The sequence below is a fragment of the Schistosoma mansoni genome, assembly GCF_000237925.1.
Source record: "Schistosoma mansoni, WGS project CABG00000000 data, supercontig 0129, strain Puerto Rico, whole genome shotgun sequence".
NCBI lineage: Eukaryota > Metazoa > Platyhelminthes > Trematoda > Strigeidida > Schistosomatidae > Schistosoma > Schistosoma mansoni.
Genome location: NW_017386036.1, coordinates 317144 through 336295, shown reverse-complemented (window position 1 = coordinate 336295; position 19152 = coordinate 317144). Strand labels below are relative to the sequence as shown.

Genomic DNA, 19152 nt, shown 5'->3' with positions numbered 1-19152 from the left:
AAACTCGCGCGGTAACGCCTTAACTACCGCGAGGAAACGTGTGCGCGAGTCCGTGATTCCGTGCATGCAAAAATCGGCTTCTGCATAGCAGAACCAGGACTCGATATTGTCGGGCCAAAATGGCGTTAACTGAATCGAAATAGGGGGAATAGACTTTAACTTAAAGACCTTGGGTGAGTGTTTCGTCATAGTAATATAGCTAACGAAAAATGTCTAATTAAAATATATCCGAGAAAAAAAATTCGCGAAAAAAGTATATCACAATATATAAAATTCAAATAAAGAATAACAATGAATAATAATATTCCAAAATGGAACAGACTCACAGTATATTGACTTGGTGTACCAGATCACGTTGGTCTCACCAATGATGATGCAACGGATATTCTAGTTTTACAACTGGATACCAGTAGCACCTTCTATGTTCGATCGTTCCCAGTCAGATAGAAATCAGAAGTCAGACGAGAGGAGGCAGGAAAGATATATTTGATTCGTTACCAATATATCGAGGACCTTTTCTATGAGCTGGCTAATGAAACGTAGGAGCTGTGTCCCACGTCGTGTTGAAACGTGATCTGGTGCGGATGCATGACCGAAAGCCTTCAGCTAAACAAATCCACTTAAACAACGTGGTCAGCATCCAATGTCGAACACTTAATGAGCTATTGATTTTGGGGAATTATTTACAGCTACAAGGTCTTCGGAATAATGGTTTGGTAAACCGTGATCAGATCTCAGCTCAAACGCGTTCACAATTTGATGTTTTAAATTATGAGGGGGATATCATTGAAAAGGAGTATTTCAATGGCACGCACGCTTCACTACGACCCAGTGAAGGTATGAACACCGATTTAGTGGTCAGTGCTTATGAAAATACGAAAATGTCTGATAATAACATGTCTGTTAGTTTGCCAAATGTTCAGTCATATAATCCCAAAGCTGGATACATTCGCTTTGTATCTTCGTCTCGTTTATCAACACAAACAGTCATCTGTTTACCTGAGACAGATAATAATAGTGACAAGGATATTTATATGCACACGAATGTTTACATACGAAAAGCTACAGCCCCTGAAATACCTAAGTTACGTCTATGTGACATGGGTTGGGGCTGTGCTAGGCACTATGAATGTGCTAAAACAGGCCGTTCCTTATGTAGTTTATCCTGTTATAAAGCTAATTTATCAGCATTCCCATCAACTATTTCAACTTAAACTGTAGCATTTAGACTTTTACAATAAATTTGTATGAATCTTGATTTCTAGTAAAAAATATATACCTTATTAAAGTATGTTGCATATTACTTTTCCGCGATACTATTGTATGCACTTAGAAATTGTCAAGAAACGCCTTAGATGCCAGATATTACTTAGATGGGTACTTTTAGATAAATACATATTAAGGTTTATGCACTTCCTAACCTTTGGAAACGAGGGTTATATCCCACTGGAACTGTTTAAAGAAAGATTGCCCCAACAAAACCTTTGTAAGTCACATTTAGAGTATTTCTCTCTCTCTCTGTATATATATATGATCTTAAGATGAATGCGATCGGTTGTCACCATTATCTTTGCTGTTATCATCTACGCATATATTTCATTTGTTCCTAAGCCCGTACCTACCATTCTTTGGCTATATGAAATGAACATTAGAGAAAGGATCAGCCACTGCCATTCTATGCTGAATTCTAGGACTGGAGACCTATGTGTAACGGAAGTAAGGCTACATAAAAGTGGGGGTAGTAATAGTCACTAAATAGTGTAGCTTTCTCATCAAACAGAGTTATGTACTTGCCTCGGAAACATGTTGACTAAGGGTTAGCTATACTATCTGATCGACGAAATCGCATATAATAAAGCAGAAAGTAAGCCTGCGGCAAATCGACTTGTAGAATCATCCACAAAAACGTTTTTGGAAAGAGCGAAGACATCGTAGCGGTCCTGACACGGTGGAAAAAATGCTTGCCAAGTATACCTATTTCGAGAAATAACTGTAAAATCTACCAAATAGACGCAAGATCATACCAGCCTCTGCGTTGATAATGGCTGGTCGATCAAATAGATCATGTTAACCTATTTGGAAATAAAAATATTTTGTTAGAAATAAGTCTATCACGAACCAGTGCAATAATGTTTTCCTTAGTATGGAATTTTTGAGTATCTGATAGCTTTGTACCAATTTCCCAAGGAAATGTAATTTTTTTCTAAATTCTGTTGTATCGGTGTAGCTGTTATAAAACCAATATGATTGTATCCATGAGCATGATGGGTAATAAACCTATCTCGTTACCTTTACTAAACTTATGTGGAACAGCCTAGTAACTATTCATATTTGTGAAGTTATACAGAAAACCTAGGTGTAGTAAAGTGAGCGGAATATTTTTCAAGTAATTACCACAACGTATGTATGTACATAAACGAAAGATGGATCCAAGTTTCAAAATGCAGGGAACGTCAAAGCGAAAATATATAATATCAAAGCAAGTATGTACATTGTATGCAGATGTTGTGGAATTACAGGTCAGTTCTCGGCAATTCATAAGGCTCCAACATATTCCTGAACCTTTGAACTTTAAGTAGCATATCAGTGAAATAAGAATTAATGTCATCAGTGTCACTTTCCGAGCGCAGCTTGTACTCGTCTATGATCGAGTCCAATAAGTTTAGAATATGTTGTTTGTTTGAGAAATTGGATGATTCCCAACCACATACGTTGAAAAACTTTAAGCACGCCATTATAACCTTTTCACGTATATCATGATTTACCGGTGCACTCAAATCGTTATATCTGATGCCTCTTTGAACATCTTGAAGTAAAGACACATGTAACGTTTCGCAAAATCCATACATTAGAAAGCTTTCTTCGAAAGGGATACTGAAAGGGGAGAAATAAAAGAATATGATGTGTTTTTCCATAATAAATATTTGTCCACTGGATAAATATGCATGTCTTAGTGTGAGCTAGCAACTGCTCCTTGAGTAGTGTTCAGACTTCTCTTATTTTGTGAACGAATTTGATTGAAGTGACGGTATAGCTAAATCATACTTGTTTCATAAAAATAGTCATATCAAGTAATTTAATGATTCATTCCTATTGACTAGGTCATACATTGAAAGAACAGCTAGTGATTTTATGGATTAGTTAGATCTGTGTACAGCAACTTATGTATTTTCCAAATCTAATTCTACTGAAGTTAGCAATGTAATGTAATTTATAACCGTCACTTTGCTTGGCGCAGATATAATTCTACCGTTTGACTTACCTTCCACCTCTAAAGATTCCCACCTAATATCAATATTCTGTACTCATTGGTCATATTAGCGACATTTAGATGGAAATTATATTAGGGTACCAGTAGCTTACATATCGTTTACCCCTAACGGTCATGAAGTAAAATATAGCGAACGGTTTCGACATATACTGTGATACAAAGGTGTGTGATGAAAAAAGTAAAAGAGAGAAAACCATATAATACTATCAAGAATATTGTAGTTCAAATTACACCACAAACGAACCTATCTCAATTTTTAATTTGAGCGCAGAGCTTGTACATGACAGTAGTCGGCGAATTAGACGTAACTGGTAATGAGTTACTATCACATTTGGAAATGGGGTTAACAATCCAGTCAAAAGCAAAGATATTCAGAAGTCGCTTTGTATCTTCGTCTCGTTTATCAACACAAACAGTCATCTGTTTACCTGAGACAGATAATAATAGTGACAAGGATATTTATATGCACACGAATGTTTACATACGAAAAGCTACAGCCCCTGAAATACCTAAGTTACGTCTATGTGACATGGGTTGCGGCTGTGCTAGGCGCTATGAATGTGCTAAAACAGGCCGTTCCTTATGTAGTTTATCCTGTTATAAAGCTAATTTATCAGCATTCCCATCAACTATTTCAACTTAAACTGTAGCATTTAGACTTTTACAATAAATTTGTATGAATCTTGATTTCTAGTAAAAAATATATACCTTATTAAAGTATGTTGCATATTACTTTTCCGCGATACTATTGTATGCACTTAGAAATTGTCAAGAAACGCCTTAGATGCCAGATATTACTTAGATGGGTACTTTTAGATAAATACATATTAAGGTTTATGCACTTCCTAACCTTTGGAAACGAGGGTTATATCCCACTGGAACTGTTTAAAGAAAGATTGCCCCAACAAAACCTTTGTAAGTCACATTTAGAGTATTTCTCTCTCTCTCTGTATATATATATGATCTTAAGATGAATGCGATCGGTTGTCACCATTATCTTTGCTGTTATCATCTACGCATATATTTCATTTGTTCCTAAGCCCGTACCTACCATTCTTTGGCTATATGAAATGAACATTAGAGAAAGGATCAGCCACTGCCATTCTATGCTGAATTCTAGGACTGGAGACCTATGTGTAACGGAAGTAAGGCTACATAAAAGTGGGGGTAGTAATAGTCACTAAATAGTGTAGCTTTCTCATCAAACAGAGTTATGTACTTGCCTCGGAAACATGTTGACTAAGGGTTAGCTATACTATCTGATCGACGAAATCGCATATAATAAAGCAGAAAGTAAGCCTGCGGCAAATCGACTTGTAGAATCATCCACAAAAACGTTTTTGGAAAGAGCGAAGACATCGTAGCGGTCCTGACACGGTGGAAAAAATGCTTGCCAAGTATACCTATTTCGAGAAATAACTGTAAAATCTACCAAATAGACGCAAGATCATACCAGCCTCTGCGTTGATAATGGCTGGTCGATCAAATAGATCATGTTAACCTATTTGGAAATAAAAATATTTTGTTAGAAATAAGTCTATCACGAACCAGTGCAATAATGTTTTCCTTAGTATGGAATTTTTGAGTATCTGATAGCTTTGTACCAATTTCCCAAGGAAATGTAATTTTTTTCTAAATTCTGTTGTATCGGTGTAGCTGTTATAAAACCAATATGATTGTATCCATGAGCATGATGGGTAATAAACCTATCTCGTTACCTTTACTAAACTTATGTGGAACAGCCTAGTAACTATTCATATTTGTGAAGTTATACAGAAAACCTAGGTGTAGTAAAGTGAGCGGAATATTTTTCAAGTAATTACCACAACGTATGTATGTACATAAACGAAAGATGGATCCAAGTTTCAAAATGCAGGGAACGTCAAAGCGAAAATATATAATATCAAAGCAAGTATGTACATTGTATGCAGATGTTGTGGAATTACAGGTCAGTTCTCGGCAATTCATAAGGCTCCAACATATTCCTGAACCTTTGAACTTTAAGTAGCATATCAGTGAAATAAGAATTAATGTCATCAGTGTCACTTTCCGAGCGCAGCTTGTACTCGTCTATGATCGAGTCCAATAAGTTTAGAATATGTTGTTTGTTTGAGAAATTGGATGATTCCCAACCACATACGTTGAAAAACTTTAAGCACGCCATTATAACCTTTTCACGTATATCATGATTTACCGGTGCACTCAAATCGTTATATCTGATGCCTCTGTAGTGGATGTCGAGTCGTGGACGGACTATGATCACCACTACTATTCAATTACGCGTACAAATATGACTTGGTTCCCTTGATAGCCCGTAAACCAGAAGGCTTTACTAGTCCAGATCAAGTATATTTATTGGCGATCTCGTGGTATCGAAATAATACCGAGACGTGCCAAAGAGTACAAGCGAACAAGCAGTGCGTGAGCAAGCTCGAACCAAACCAGGCGGTATATGGAACAAGAAGTGAAACGGATACAGTTAAACAAATACAGTAAAACAATCTCTGGTACAATTGGTTACAATAATAATAATTGTTTCTATTATTCCAATCGTGTTCTTATCGAGACTGGCCGGTCACTACAGGAGCCCCCCGCTAGAAAGGATTTACACTTTCGATACGTAGCGGTTTCATTCGTGGGACTGATCGCGAAACGTGCAATTGTAGGACGAAAACGTTGGCAGAACAGGGAGTGATCGTTGATCCTCGAGTTGCCACCAAAAGTCTTTGACGTAGAACGGTACCAGAAGGAACGTGCTGTATTGATTGCTTGGATTGGCATGCTACACCAGAGTGGTTTGTATCCAGAATCTGAAGGTTGCGTTCGTAGAGGTCCGGACCAGAAACACTGCAGACGTAGGACGAAACCAGATTGAGCCAAGGAACCAGATGCGACCAGGATAACCATGTTCGGGACCAAATGTATATCATACGTATTTGGAGTCAGAGAGATCGACTGAGTGCGTTGACTAGAGCGTGGGTGATCAGGCCAGCTTTCGCCAAGATTGACTAAAGTCGACGATACCAGAACAGCGATGGTCAGAGGCGTAGGCTCGGGGTAAACAAAAAAAATGATAGAAAAAGAGAAAAGTGTAGCTTTCTTGTAGTATAGGGGTAGATTCCTATACTGTATGCGTAGTTGGTTATGAGGTTAGTCGAGAAAGCGTACGGGTAAGCGTACTCGGCGACCAGAACGTGAGACGGTAGTCTCGTTCGAACCTCGTGAGCCTGCAATCTCATCCACAGTCAAGGGCGGTGTGGTCTGCAGGTCTGGACTTGAGACGGAAGTCTCGTCCGTAGACGGGGCAGATGACACGTGCTGTTGACTGGTATGTGAGAATGAGGTCTCAGGTGCATCTAGCGTGGGATCCGAAGTAGATGTAGAAATCCCGCTAGAAGCTCTGATGGGCCTAACATTGGGTCTCGGCTTATCAGGTATAGCACTGTCATCGACGTGTGCTGGCTTGAGACGATCAATGCTGACTGTTTCGATGCGGCCACGTCGATCAACCTTGAAGGTCTTTTCGTGACGGGAAATCACGTGAAAAGGGCCCTCGTAAGGCTGTTGTAGAGGTTTGCGTACCGAATCTACTCGTATGAAAACATGTGAACAGGTAGATAACTCTCGAGGGAGAGCGACCTGTCGATGTTGTATACGAGTTGACACCGGAGTCAGTGTTCGCATGAATGCAGACAGTCGTTGGACGTAGTCTGATTCGCCGAACTTAGTGCTGCTCCGTGGTGTGAAAAATTCCCCAGGCAGACGCAATGTCGTGCCGTAAACAAGTTCAGCGGCGGAACATTGAATATCTGCCTTTAGACTCGTTCTGATTCCCAGGAGGACGAGCGGAAGGGTTTCGTACCAATTGTTGTTTTCGTGTGCTCGAAGAGCACTTTTAAGTTGGCGATGAAACCGTTCAACTAAACCGTTTGATGCTGGATGGTAGGCGGTGGTGCGTATGCGTTCCGTACCAAGCAGCCGTGTTAGTGAGGAGAATAATGCGGACTCAAATTGTTGTCCTCGGTCAGTCGTGACAGTCGAGGGACAACCGTACATAGCTATCCATCGTTCTACGAAGCGGTGAGCAACTGTCTCCGCCGTAATAGACGTGATGGGAATAGCTTCGGGCCATCTTGTGAAACGATCAATGCATGTGAGTATGTGATCATACCCGTGCGATGGTGGTAATGGTCCTACAATGTCTATGTGAACGTGATCGAAGCGAGCATCAGGCGTAGCGAAAGTGCCAATAGGGGCAGCTACGTGCCTGTGCACTTTTGATCGTTGACATTGTAAACATTGTTTTACCCACATACGGACATCTTTATTCATTGACGGCCAGACGTATCGTGCAGCTATGAGGCGTAGGGTGGCTGCGATACCAGGATGAGATAGACCATGAAGGGCATCAAAGACGAGACGGCGATAAGCGGAGGGTACGATGGGTCGAGGGAGGCCCGTGGAAGTATCGCATAGGATAGTACCTGAGCTAGTAGCTAGGGGTACTTCCCGGCACTGAAGGGACATAGACTGTTGTGCTTCCGTGCATGAAGTATCGTTTGCTTGGGCGGCGGCTATAGCAGGTAGGTCAAGCATTGGCAAAGTAACTGCATTAAGTTGGATACGTGATAAAGCATCAGCAACACAGTTCGACTCGCCTTTGACGTGACGAAGGTCTGTCGTGAACTGGGAGATATAGTCCAAATGTCTGCACTCTCGTGGTGAGTAGCGGTCAGACTTGGTATGCAGAGCATACGTTAAGGGCTTATGGTCGGTGAATAAGATGAACTTACGACCTTCTACAGCGTGCCGGAAATGTTTGATGGCGCAGTAGGCTGCTAGCAGTTCGCGACCAAAAGCGCTATATCTCGTCTCCGTGGGAGTGAGGCGTCGTGAGAAAAATTCGAGGGGCTGCCAACTACCGGAGATATTCTGTTGCATAACGGCTCCTAAGGCGAAATCCGATGCATCAACCGCTATACTAAGCGTGGCTGATGGGTCAGGATGCACGAGAAGTGTGGCTTGAGCTAGGGCCGTTTTGATATCTGAAAATGCAGTACGTGCGGCGTCGTTCCATTCCAGTTTGCGTGGATTACCGCGAAGTAAATCGGTTAACGGTCGTAACTGTTCTGCCGCGTGCGAAATGAAGCGTCGGTAGAAGTTGACCAAACCGAGAAATGCCTTCAGTTCCTTGAGTGTGGACGGTACAGTGTACTCCATTATAGTACGTACTTTATCCTCACAAGGTAGAATACCCTCATGCTTAATAACATGACCTAAGAATTTCATTTCCTTCTTCCCGAGTTCGCACTTGTCGGGGTTGACTATTATTCCATTATCCGAAAGGCGCTGGAATAGTAGCGTCAGGTGTTGATAATGTTCATCTACGTTTGATGATGCGATTAGCAGGTCATCAATATAGACGTGAACAAAATCTAGGTCTCGTACAATGCTATCGATAAACCTTTGGAAAGTTTGAGCAGCATTCCGTAATCCAAATGGCATTCGTAGGAACTCAAATAAACCGAAAGGAGTCGTGATAGCAGTCTTCTCTATATCTTCAAGAGCGACTGGGATCTGATGATATGCTCGTATCAGATCGATCTTGGAAAAAATTGTCGTGCCCTTGAGTGATGCCGTGATGTCATGTATGTGGGGGATGGGATAGCTATCGAAACGTGTAGCTGTGTTTAACGCTCGGTAGTCTCCGCATGGTCTCCAACTAACCCCATCCTTTTTTCGAACCATGTGGAGAGGTGAGGCCCAAGGACTGTGAGAAGGACGAATAATACCAGTAGCTAGTAAATTGTCAAACTCACGTTTAGCGAAAGCTAATTTGTCCGGTGCCAGTCGGCGAGGTCTTGCCGTGACTGGTGGTCCGCGGGTGACTATGTGGTGTACCACACGATTGGTCACCGATGGAGTCTCCTCGAGAGGTTTAGTTAATTTGGGGAATTTCTGAAATAAAACGTGGAATAAATCGTCACGCGAATGAAATACACCTGTGATTCGGTACGCGTTTGTGTGGGCTTTAGAGCCCATAAAGTTGCTGTTCGACGAAATATCAATTAGCTGCAGCCTACGTGAATCGACTAGCAATTCATAGTGCTGTAGGAAATCGATACCGAGTATAGCTGTGGGAACATCGGCAATGATGAACGTCCACAGATACTGTCGTCGGTTGCTCAGGTTGACCGTAAGTTGTCGTGTACCATAGGTGGGAATGACTGAGCCATTCGCAGCGCGTAGTCGAAGCATAGTGGCTTGAGACTTACTGTTACCGATAGGTACGACAGAAACTTGGGCACCCGTATCCACAAGGTACCTAGCGTTGGTGCGATAATCGTGCACGTAAAATAAACGGCCAACCTGAGGTGAAGTGCCGGCGAGTACGGCCGCATTTACTCGCCGGCTGAGAAGTTTCCCGCCTTGTATGAGCAGGGAGCTCGACAATGACGGGCACCGGCTCCGAAAGCACGGTGGAACCAGCACCAACCTGGACTCGCTTCCGAAACCGCCTTCTGGCGTGGCTTGGAAGATGCCCGCTTGGGGCGAGTCGTTACGGCTTTTCGAGATTGTGACCTGGGTCGGGGGACGTAGGGGGTTGGCACATTTGCGCGGTCTCGGAAACTGAGACGAGTATGGATACATCTGTCCCTATCCCCATGAGCCGGAGGTCGTCTAGCATCGAGATCAACGTTAGAACGGGAAAAACTAGCAACAAAATGGTCGCCTTTGGTGTTAACTCGTGCCAGAATCTTATCTGCTATGAGGGCCACCTTGTTGAGCGGGGTGTCCTCGAGCAGAGCCGTAAGGGTTGGCTGGATACTGACTGGTAAGGCTTCGAACCACAACTCTTTGACTATCTCAGAGTCAGCTGTCATGTTTCCTGCAAGGGATTGCAGGCGCGTGAGGTGGTGGCTCGGCTTAGCATCACCCATAGGGTGACGTGCTAAAAGTGTCCTCAATCTTTCCTCTCTTGATGGGAGGAAATGTCGAAGGATGGCATCCTTAAGACGGTCATAAACGTTTGGAACGTTGGGATTGAGGACAACCTCACGGACAGCGGTTAGGTGATCCCCGGGCAATGATTCCAAAGCGTAGGCGTACTTCTGCCTTTGATTGGTTATGCGGCGGATCTCAAATTGAGATTCCAGTGCCGCGAACCAGACTTCTGGATCATGAGGGATGAAAGGAACCGGTCGGAAACTGATAACCTGTATCTCGGAGTCTATCATATTTATGTTATTCTTATCGTTATCTACCATATTAAGTTGCCAAAATATTATATATTGAAAAATATCAATACGAATATATGCAACAGATGTGGATAGATAAATAGACTCACCGGATTGATCTGGTTTGGAGAATTGGCCAAGTTTGACTTGTGCTCGATGGATTGGGTTACCAGCTGTATTGCGTGTTCCAACAACGGCTCACCAGTTGTAGTGGATGTCGAGTCGTGGACGGACTATGATCACCACTACTATTCAATTACGCGTACAAATATGACTTGGTTCCCTTGATAGCCCGTAAACCAGAAGGCTTTACTGGTCCAGATCAAGTATATTTATTGGCGATCTCGTGGTATCGAAATAATACCGAGACGTGCCAAAGAGTACAAGCGAACAAGCAGTGCGTGAGCAAGCTCGAACCAAACCAGGCGGTATATGGAACAAGAAGTGAAACGGATACAGTTAAACAAATACAGTAAAACAATCTCTGGTACAATTGGTTACAATAATAATAATTGTTTCTATTATTCCAATCGTGTTCTTATCGAGACTGGCCGGTCACTACACCTCTTTGAACATCTTGAAGTAAAGACACATGTAACGTTTCGCAAAATCCATACATTAGAAAGCTTTCTTCGAAAGGGATACTGAAAGGGGAGAAATAAAAGAATATGATGTGTTTTTCCATAATAAATATTTGTCCACTGGATAAATATGCATGTCTTAGTGTGAGCTAGCAACTGCTCCTTGAGTAGTGTTCAGACTTCTCTTATTTTGTGAACGAATTTGATTGAAGTGACGGTATAGCTAAATCATACTTGTTTCATAAAAATAGTCATATCAAGTAATTTAATGATTCATTCCTATTGACTAGGTCATACATTGAAAGAACAGCTAGTGATTTTATGGATTAGTTAGATCTGTGTACAGCAACTTATGTATTTTCCAAATCTAATTCTACTGAAGTTAGCAATGTAATGTAATTTATAACCGTCACTTTGCTTGGCGCAGATATAATTCTACCGTTTGACTTACCTTCCACCTCTAAAGATTCCCACCTAATATCAATATTCTGTACTCATTGGTCATATTAGCGACATTTAGATGGAAATTATATTAGGGTACCAGTAGCTTACATATCGTTTACCCCTAACGGTCATGAAGTAAAATATAGCGAACGGTTTCGACATATACTGTGATACAAAGGTATGTGATGAAAAAAGTAAAAGAGAGAAAACCATATAATACTATCAAGAATATTGTAGTTCAAATTACACCACAAACGAACCTATCTCAATTTTTAATTTGAGTGCAGAGCTTGTACATGACAGTAGTCGGCGAATTAGACGTAACTGGTAATGAGTTACTATCACATTTGGAAATGGGGTTAACAATCCAGTCAAAAGCAAAGATATTCCGAAGTCTTCTAAAACACTTTTGCGACTTGTGGATCTTGTCAAAGGCACTTCATGCCAAGTATTAGATGAGACTAAGATAGTTAAACACTTGAGTCCAAGAAGATTGTTTTCCATTGACACGTCGGTTAATACCTGACCTCAACAAACTATTTTAGTGAGTTATTATTCAAGTATTTAGTCTCAATGGTAAATGCAACGCAGACGAGGGTCACGTGTGTGACTAGGTTGAAAAGAATCATTCAGTGAAAGCATGCGCTGCAACCCCCTTCCTGATCTTGTTGCACTTCATTGGTTATGATGCAGAATGCTTTGTCAGCTTGACCAAGATAGGAAAAGTTCAAGGAGAAATTACAAGTTTCGTAGATGAGGTCCAATGCACGAACGGGAAGAAAGCTTAATGGGGCTGAAGGATTTAAATGCCACTTTATGGTTTCTTGATTTGAATACTGTTCTATCTAACACTGGTTTTGGAAGCTAGGTGGTATCAGAAACTAAAGTACAACTCAAACCCTGTACTTAGAAAACGAGTTAAAATATTATCCATTCGATCAAATTTAGGATACGAAAGAACGGAATGTTGACTAAATCATTATGTTTTAGATGTCACAACCATCTGACATGTTAGTAGTTACAAAATGGTAAATTACTGAGCGAATAAGCACGGTTGTCATTAGACGGGTATGAAGCAGGTAGACGCGAGCAACATAATAACAGTGATTCAATTCGGCAACCCAATATAAGAATGTGTAGTTGACTTTGAATATGTATGAGTGACAGGGACAGGCTGATCCGATAGACGGTGTGATGGACATTCAGCCTGGTCTACCTAACAAACCAACACGATATTGCCAAGTGAATATTTCAAAGATCATCCAACGACAAGTTAAAATTGTTGTTTACACTCGATTTTACACGAAAGAGTTGAATTATAAACGTCGACAAGACATTTGGAGCATTTGTTTGTGAAAAAATGGTGTTCAATTTTGCTCCTACAGTCATAAGCAAGAATCACGGATTCACAAAAGAGTGGAATTGAACTAGAAAAAGATTGCGATCAATAGATTTGTGTATAGGAAAATATGAATCCGTTGGAACTCACCTAGCATACATATTCCATACATCCATTTTTGTTTTTGTGGGGCCTTCCTCAAAATCTTTTTGAGCATCAAGCTAAAATAATAATAATAATAGTAATGCCTTGAACACTTCAAGTGACTTAGAACTGTGAAATAAAATAATTTGTTAGTACTATGAAAACAGACGAGGCATATAAACACAATTTGACATTGTTCAACGGTACATTTAAATTTGGTCTCTAAGTGTTGTGAACATACTAGTTGGAAAACCACCAAAATGGTACGACTGTATATAGTTACCATTGCTATCCTACGACTTTACAGTCAGTCCTTTCTATATAATAAAGACTAATGATCTATCAATTGTTAGGTAGTATAAGACCAAAGTATCAAATTTATTGTCGTGGAGCCACCAAAGACGATATTTAAGTAAAGGTTCAAGCATAACAACAATAGTCTGGTTCTCTAACTAAAAGCCATTAACACCACTAGGGACTAGATAGCTTCTTTTGGTGTTTAGTCCTCTGAGACAGATTTAATTGCAGATAATGGGTATCTCCAGGACTTAGTTCATAGAGAAGTGAGATTTTTAGTTATTCCACAAGTGTTATACTGGGTCATTCCAATGGCTCGTTTATGACTATCTTTGTAGGTTTTGTTTTTGTTCGTATTAGGATTTGTGTTGTTAGTCTACCTCTGACTTTATGGTTGATTGGTCCCTTCTACAAAGGTTCATAGATTGGGTCTACGTCAATGTATCTTTTAGTTGCTAACTGATTTGAACGTCATGCTTACAGAAATCCTCTAACATTTTTCGAGTTTATCCGAACTAAAATTTTAACGTCTCTCCAGTTGAATTTATGTTCATGGTTATCCAAATGTATTGACGTCAGTGATATCATATCATGTCGCCTCACTACTAGTCTATGATCATTTAAGTGCAGGTGGAAGGGGTAAACACTTTTTCCAATGCAATATTTTCAGTAGTTGCTACAATTTATAAATGTTGCATTTGTTTTTTGGTCAGCATACAATGAAATGAAATGTTGGTTTATAAGCAACGTCGATTCAAAAAGGTGTCAATATTCTTGTTACGGTTTCTGAGATATTTCATTATTCTGTGAAGTTAATTGGACAAATTATTACTAAAGTGTCCCTAGCAATGACACAATCGATCGTAATGAGACATCTTGTTAATGAAACCCTGGTCTGACATAGAATTTGAGAACAGGTTAATTGGGTACTAACTCCGCTTCTGGCTCTTGTAGGGTTACTGACGGCTCCAAGCCCGAGTGAAGGACGAGAGTTGGGCATGGGGTCAGCAACGCCATCCCGTAGAACACAACCTTGCTAAAAAAGGCGCTTACCAGAAAAAACAAACTGAACCGTTTAGCTCTACCCTGGGAGTTGAAGGATCTTTTATCAGAAGAATTATGACGCCACATGACGAAAGCCGAGATTCTTCGGAAGTCACGAAGCCGATGTTCCTTCTAACAACCAGAGCAGCAATTGAATGGAACTCATCACTATATATCAACTTCCTAGACCATGAGAAGGCGTTCGACAACGTGGATAGGAAAATCTTCTTCGACGCTGTGGTGTACCTGAGAAAATGGTCAACATCATCCGGAATTCATACGACTGACTACACTGCAAAGTGGTGCATAGAAGACAGCTGATAGACGTATTCCAAGTCAAGACCAGGGTCAAACAAGACTGCGACGTGTGCTCCTATCTTACCGAGTTTTTACGGAGCCGCTTAGCCGAACAGCACATAGGTGACTGTCAAAGGGAATCCATTATAATAGTGTTTGTTTCGCTCTTGTACTAAGTGCTATGCCTACACCTGCAAGTCCACGAGAACTAGCCATCGGGTCGCCAGATAAACAGAGGGTGTATTTCGTTGGCTGTCCGTTTTGGCGATGTGAGGTCATGTGAATGACCACACTAAGAGCAGGTATGAGTGTTTTGGAAATAAAGCATACCGTGGTACGAGATTCTAGGATCCCAGCTAAGGAGGCCTGCTGGTCGACTTGACGGTTGAAGGCTCCAACGTGTGGTTTGGGACGGGGTTTAGATAGACCTTTGATAGTATTTCGCGAACTAGAATCGTTGGCCATGGTAGCACATGAGAAGGAAGTTTAGAGTTGATAGATGAGGTAGTAGGATTAGTAGGAATTGAGGAGGAAAATTGATTATGAATACAGTGATCTTGAGTGCTGTTAGAGGTATGAGGGCGGTTATCACTACACGGTCGCTATACCGTGGAAGGGTTGTTCTAGAGGTACTTGTAAAGGAAATTGGGTTACAGTTGGTTTTAGTGACCTGAGGGCGTGACCGAACTGCCCACAGGACAACTGTACATTTTTAGGGTCAACCTTTTCTAACCTCACCCTTCTATTGTGGGAAGGCAACATCGCTGTTATGCTGGTTGTCTGGGGTGAAACTTCCTTACTGCCGTCTCACTTCTGTACATTTAGTAGTACGACTTTATCCTCGAACCTTGGGTTTGCAGCTTTTAATCTTACCGCTCTTCAACCGACCTTACTGGTACGGTGGGACCTTGAGGAACGATTGTTCCAGTCAGTATAGTCCGATTGTTTCATCATGATAGGCAAGCTTAACCACTGCTTCAAGGTAGTACCAACGGTCAGTAGCAAATATCGTAACGGCATAAATGGGTGAATAAACGAAGTAGTCATACTGTTTACTTATTGAAACCGATGTACTATACACTAACACGATACCATGTCAAAAACTTTACTATTGACACCTCAGTGTTAAACTCACAAATAGTTGGATAGAAAGAAATTGACTACGTTTATTCACAATGGGGAGACCTTGATATGGCAAAAATCTGACTATGTTCCAATAGAAACCACTCAACAAACTGCACCAGACAGTTAGATGACTACTCCTACCACTATGAGGCAGTTTACGAATGAGGCTAAACGCTAAAAGGTGAAGGTTAATTACAGTATCGAACCGCTTATTCCTAAGCATGTTGGATTTACGCAGTTATGCAATACTCTAACATGGCTGTCTTTCAGGAAATCATGATAATACTTCGAGTGGTACGCAAATTCTGTAATTACAAGTTTGGAGTTGCCGTAAATAATTTGTAGCTCAGGATAATATTCAATTTAACCATCTCAGGTTGACCTAATCATCTTTGTAATGTACACAGTAATATTACGTCCGTCAGTCACAACGTAGAACTTCGTACATACGTACATCAGTTCGAGTTACCATACGACATTAGCACAGCGATGCAACTGTCGATTCCAACCCCATAGTGGTAAAAGTAGTAAGAGTATAAACAGTAATCCGAAAGATTAGGGTTTCAAGATGTTATTGAAGGAGTATAATACAGTGAAATATATTTGAAAAGATAGAGACATGAAGAATTCAGAAGATTAGAACTTGACAGAACACAAAGAGTGGATGCACCTTCGCCATTGCAAACGATTTTGAGCCATGTCATTCAAGGTCTCTAACCATCGATTACTATCATCTCGCGGATCCCAACCAGGAAGTCTACACCTACCAACATGGCTCAGTCCACTTGTCAATGACTTCATGGATTTGTGCCACATTTTCGTCTTGCCGCCCCTAGCTTTCTTCCAACCTACCCTTACGCCATAAAACATCGCACCTCGGGGCAGTCGGTGGTTGGGCATATGTAACACGTGTCCCAGCCAGCTCAACTGATGAAGTTTCACTACTTCATCAATCGATTTCCCATCTTTACCTAATACCCGTTTCCTATCAACTACATTACTTACTCGGTGGTCCCAGGATAGACGAGTAATGCTTCGAAGACGCCTATGATCGAATACTAGCAGTCTACGAATATCCTCTACTCTTATCGGTCATGTTTCACTGCCATAAAGTGGGACGGAACGAACTGCTGCACAGTGAACCTGTCCCTTGGTTGTTAGACGGATATCTCGCCTACGCCATAAATGACGCAAGTTGACGAAAGCTAGACGAGTCTTCTGTATCCGTGCTGAGATTTCGTCACACACTAGACCACAAGGGCTGATGAGACTCTCAAGATAAGTGAAGCAGTCAACACGCTCAACTACTTCACTCCCTATCATTAGTTCAGGTGCCAATGCAATCCAATCTTGAAGTAACATTTTACACTTCGAGAAGGAGAATCGCATCCCGAACATGCCTGCATAGTTGCTTATAGTGGTCAGAAGACTGCATTTTGTCAGCGTCTTCACCAAATAAAACTATGTCGTCGGCGTATTCTAAGTCAACAAGTGAGCCTCCCAGTAAAAGTTCAACTCCTGGAGATTGAGATGATGAAAGTGTTATCTCTAAAAGCATGTCAACGACAAAATTAAACGAGAATCAGGTGTTGATATTGATATTCAGTCTGTTGTTACCTATTGCCGCTGCCTTTTCCATCTCTTTTGCTTTGGCTACCCATTACTGTCCGCGATCATTGCGTAGGCTCCTTATTAGCCTGCGCTTAAGCTGACTCCGCTTTGCGTTATGTTCAGAGCCAGATGGGATGAGTTTTCGAGCATCTATCAGTGCGGTAGATGCTTCTGTAATCCAGTGTTTCTCTCTAACCTTATGGTTTACCGTATTAGCAGATATCACTGCTGTTTCCACAGCTATACGGAATTCATTCCAAGCTGCCTCGGGGTGGGCACAACTTACATGGCTGCCTAACTGTTTTTCTAGTTCCTGAAATATATTCTTAACTTGGCTATCATTAAGTAGAACCCTAAGAGGTTTCTTTGCAGTGTCTTTCCTACGTCCAGTATGACGCAGACAGATATGTACTCACATTAGAGCATTCTCTTAATCTATGTATGTGTTCCAAAATGAGCGACAGTTTCCTCTCAAGCCCCTCCATCGGTGGCTGAATGCGATGTGATTTAGTTGGGTCCAACGTTGGGACGAATTCGGGGTTCGCCATGTCTTGTGCTTAAAGTTAGTATTTGCAAGAATCAGGTGGTTATCTGAGCATAGTTGCAATAGACCATCGCCATTATCTGTTCTTTGAGCCATGACACCAAGGTGTTTTTCCCCTTCGCTTACTTTACCTACTTGAGCATTGAAGTCGCCAGCCACTATTACTACATCAGGGCGCCTAGCTTTTCGGAGAAGGTCAGAAAGGTTTCTGTAAAACTCATCTTTCACATCATCTGAGCGGCAGTCAATGGGAGAGTAGGCAGAGACGACGAAGAGGCAACGACGAGTGTCCCTATCTTTCTGAGTCCTTACTGTTCCGTTTAGTCGGACAGCACACAAACGACTGTTTACTGGGACTCAGTCCAAAAGAGCTAGTTCTGCCCTAGAACTCAATGCTATACCTACGCCAGAGCGGCCACGGGAAGCAGCATCATGGCTTCCAGATACACGAAGTGTGAATCAAGTTGGTTCTTTATTTTGATATGATGAGGTCAAATGAATGACGCTACTCGGATCCTGTATGCGCGTTTCGGAGACGCAGCACACATCGATGGTACGAGATTTTAAAGTTCTAGCTAAGGAAGCCTGTTGTCCTATTTGGCACATGTAGTTTAAAGCGTGGTTTTAGGAGAACGAGGATAGCGTTCCATGTACTCGAATCGTTTGCCGTAGCGGTGCGAGGTGATAAAAGGACGTGAGAAGAGTTAGTCGTGGAGATAAGAGAGTTATTAGGAGGAGTAGGAAGGATTTGAAAGTGACCAACTTGGTCTCGTGTGTAGTTACGGGTATGAGGGCTAATATCACATCCCGGCTGCCCACACCGTAGAAGGGTATTTCTTGAGGGACCTAAAAATGAAGTTGGATTAATGTTGGTCATAACGATCCTGGAGCGTGACCGCAGAGCTCAAGGGACAACTTCTTGAGGACGGTCACGCACGGCCTTTTTGTGGGAAGTTTTTGACGTGTTAGCTCCGTTCTTCAAAGGGCCTTACCGCCAGAGACGGAAATCCGTGAGGTAATGTGAGGCGTGACATTTTTAGGGTCGGCCTTTTCTAGCCCCTTCCTTCCTTTTGAGAAGGCAGCATCGCTGCAGATGCTTGTTGTCCGAGGGAAACACCTTACTGCTGTCACACCCGTCTACAGTCAGCGGTACGACTTCGCCGTCAGACCTTGAGTTGCTCCTTTTAGTCTCGCCGTTCTTTAATCGACCTGCCTGG

At 41.7% G+C, this 19152-nt stretch overlaps 2 protein-coding genes across 2 annotated transcripts; one reads left to right on the top strand and one right to left on the bottom strand.

Annotated features, from left to right (window-relative positions):
- Nucleotides 1–896: 896 nt before the first annotated feature.
- Smp_111800 (hypothetical protein) lies at nucleotides 897–1214 on the top strand (the record flags this gene model as incomplete). The annotated part of the gene is made up of 1 exon (XM_018792738.1): nucleotides 897–1214. One exon carries the CDS (start codon nucleotides 897–899, stop codon nucleotides 1212–1214), a length of 318 nt encoding a protein of 105 aa, XP_018644066.1.
- A 5201-nt stretch (nucleotides 1215–6415) lies between these two features.
- Smp_182910 (hypothetical protein) lies at nucleotides 6416–9922 on the bottom strand (the record flags this gene model as incomplete). The annotated part of the gene is made up of 1 exon (XM_018792737.1): nucleotides 6416–9922. One exon carries the CDS (start codon nucleotides 9920–9922, stop codon nucleotides 6422–6424), a length of 3501 nt encoding a protein of 1166 aa, XP_018644522.1. The 3' UTR covers nucleotides 6416–6421.
- Between the last annotated feature and the right edge of the window lie 9230 nt (nucleotides 9923–19152).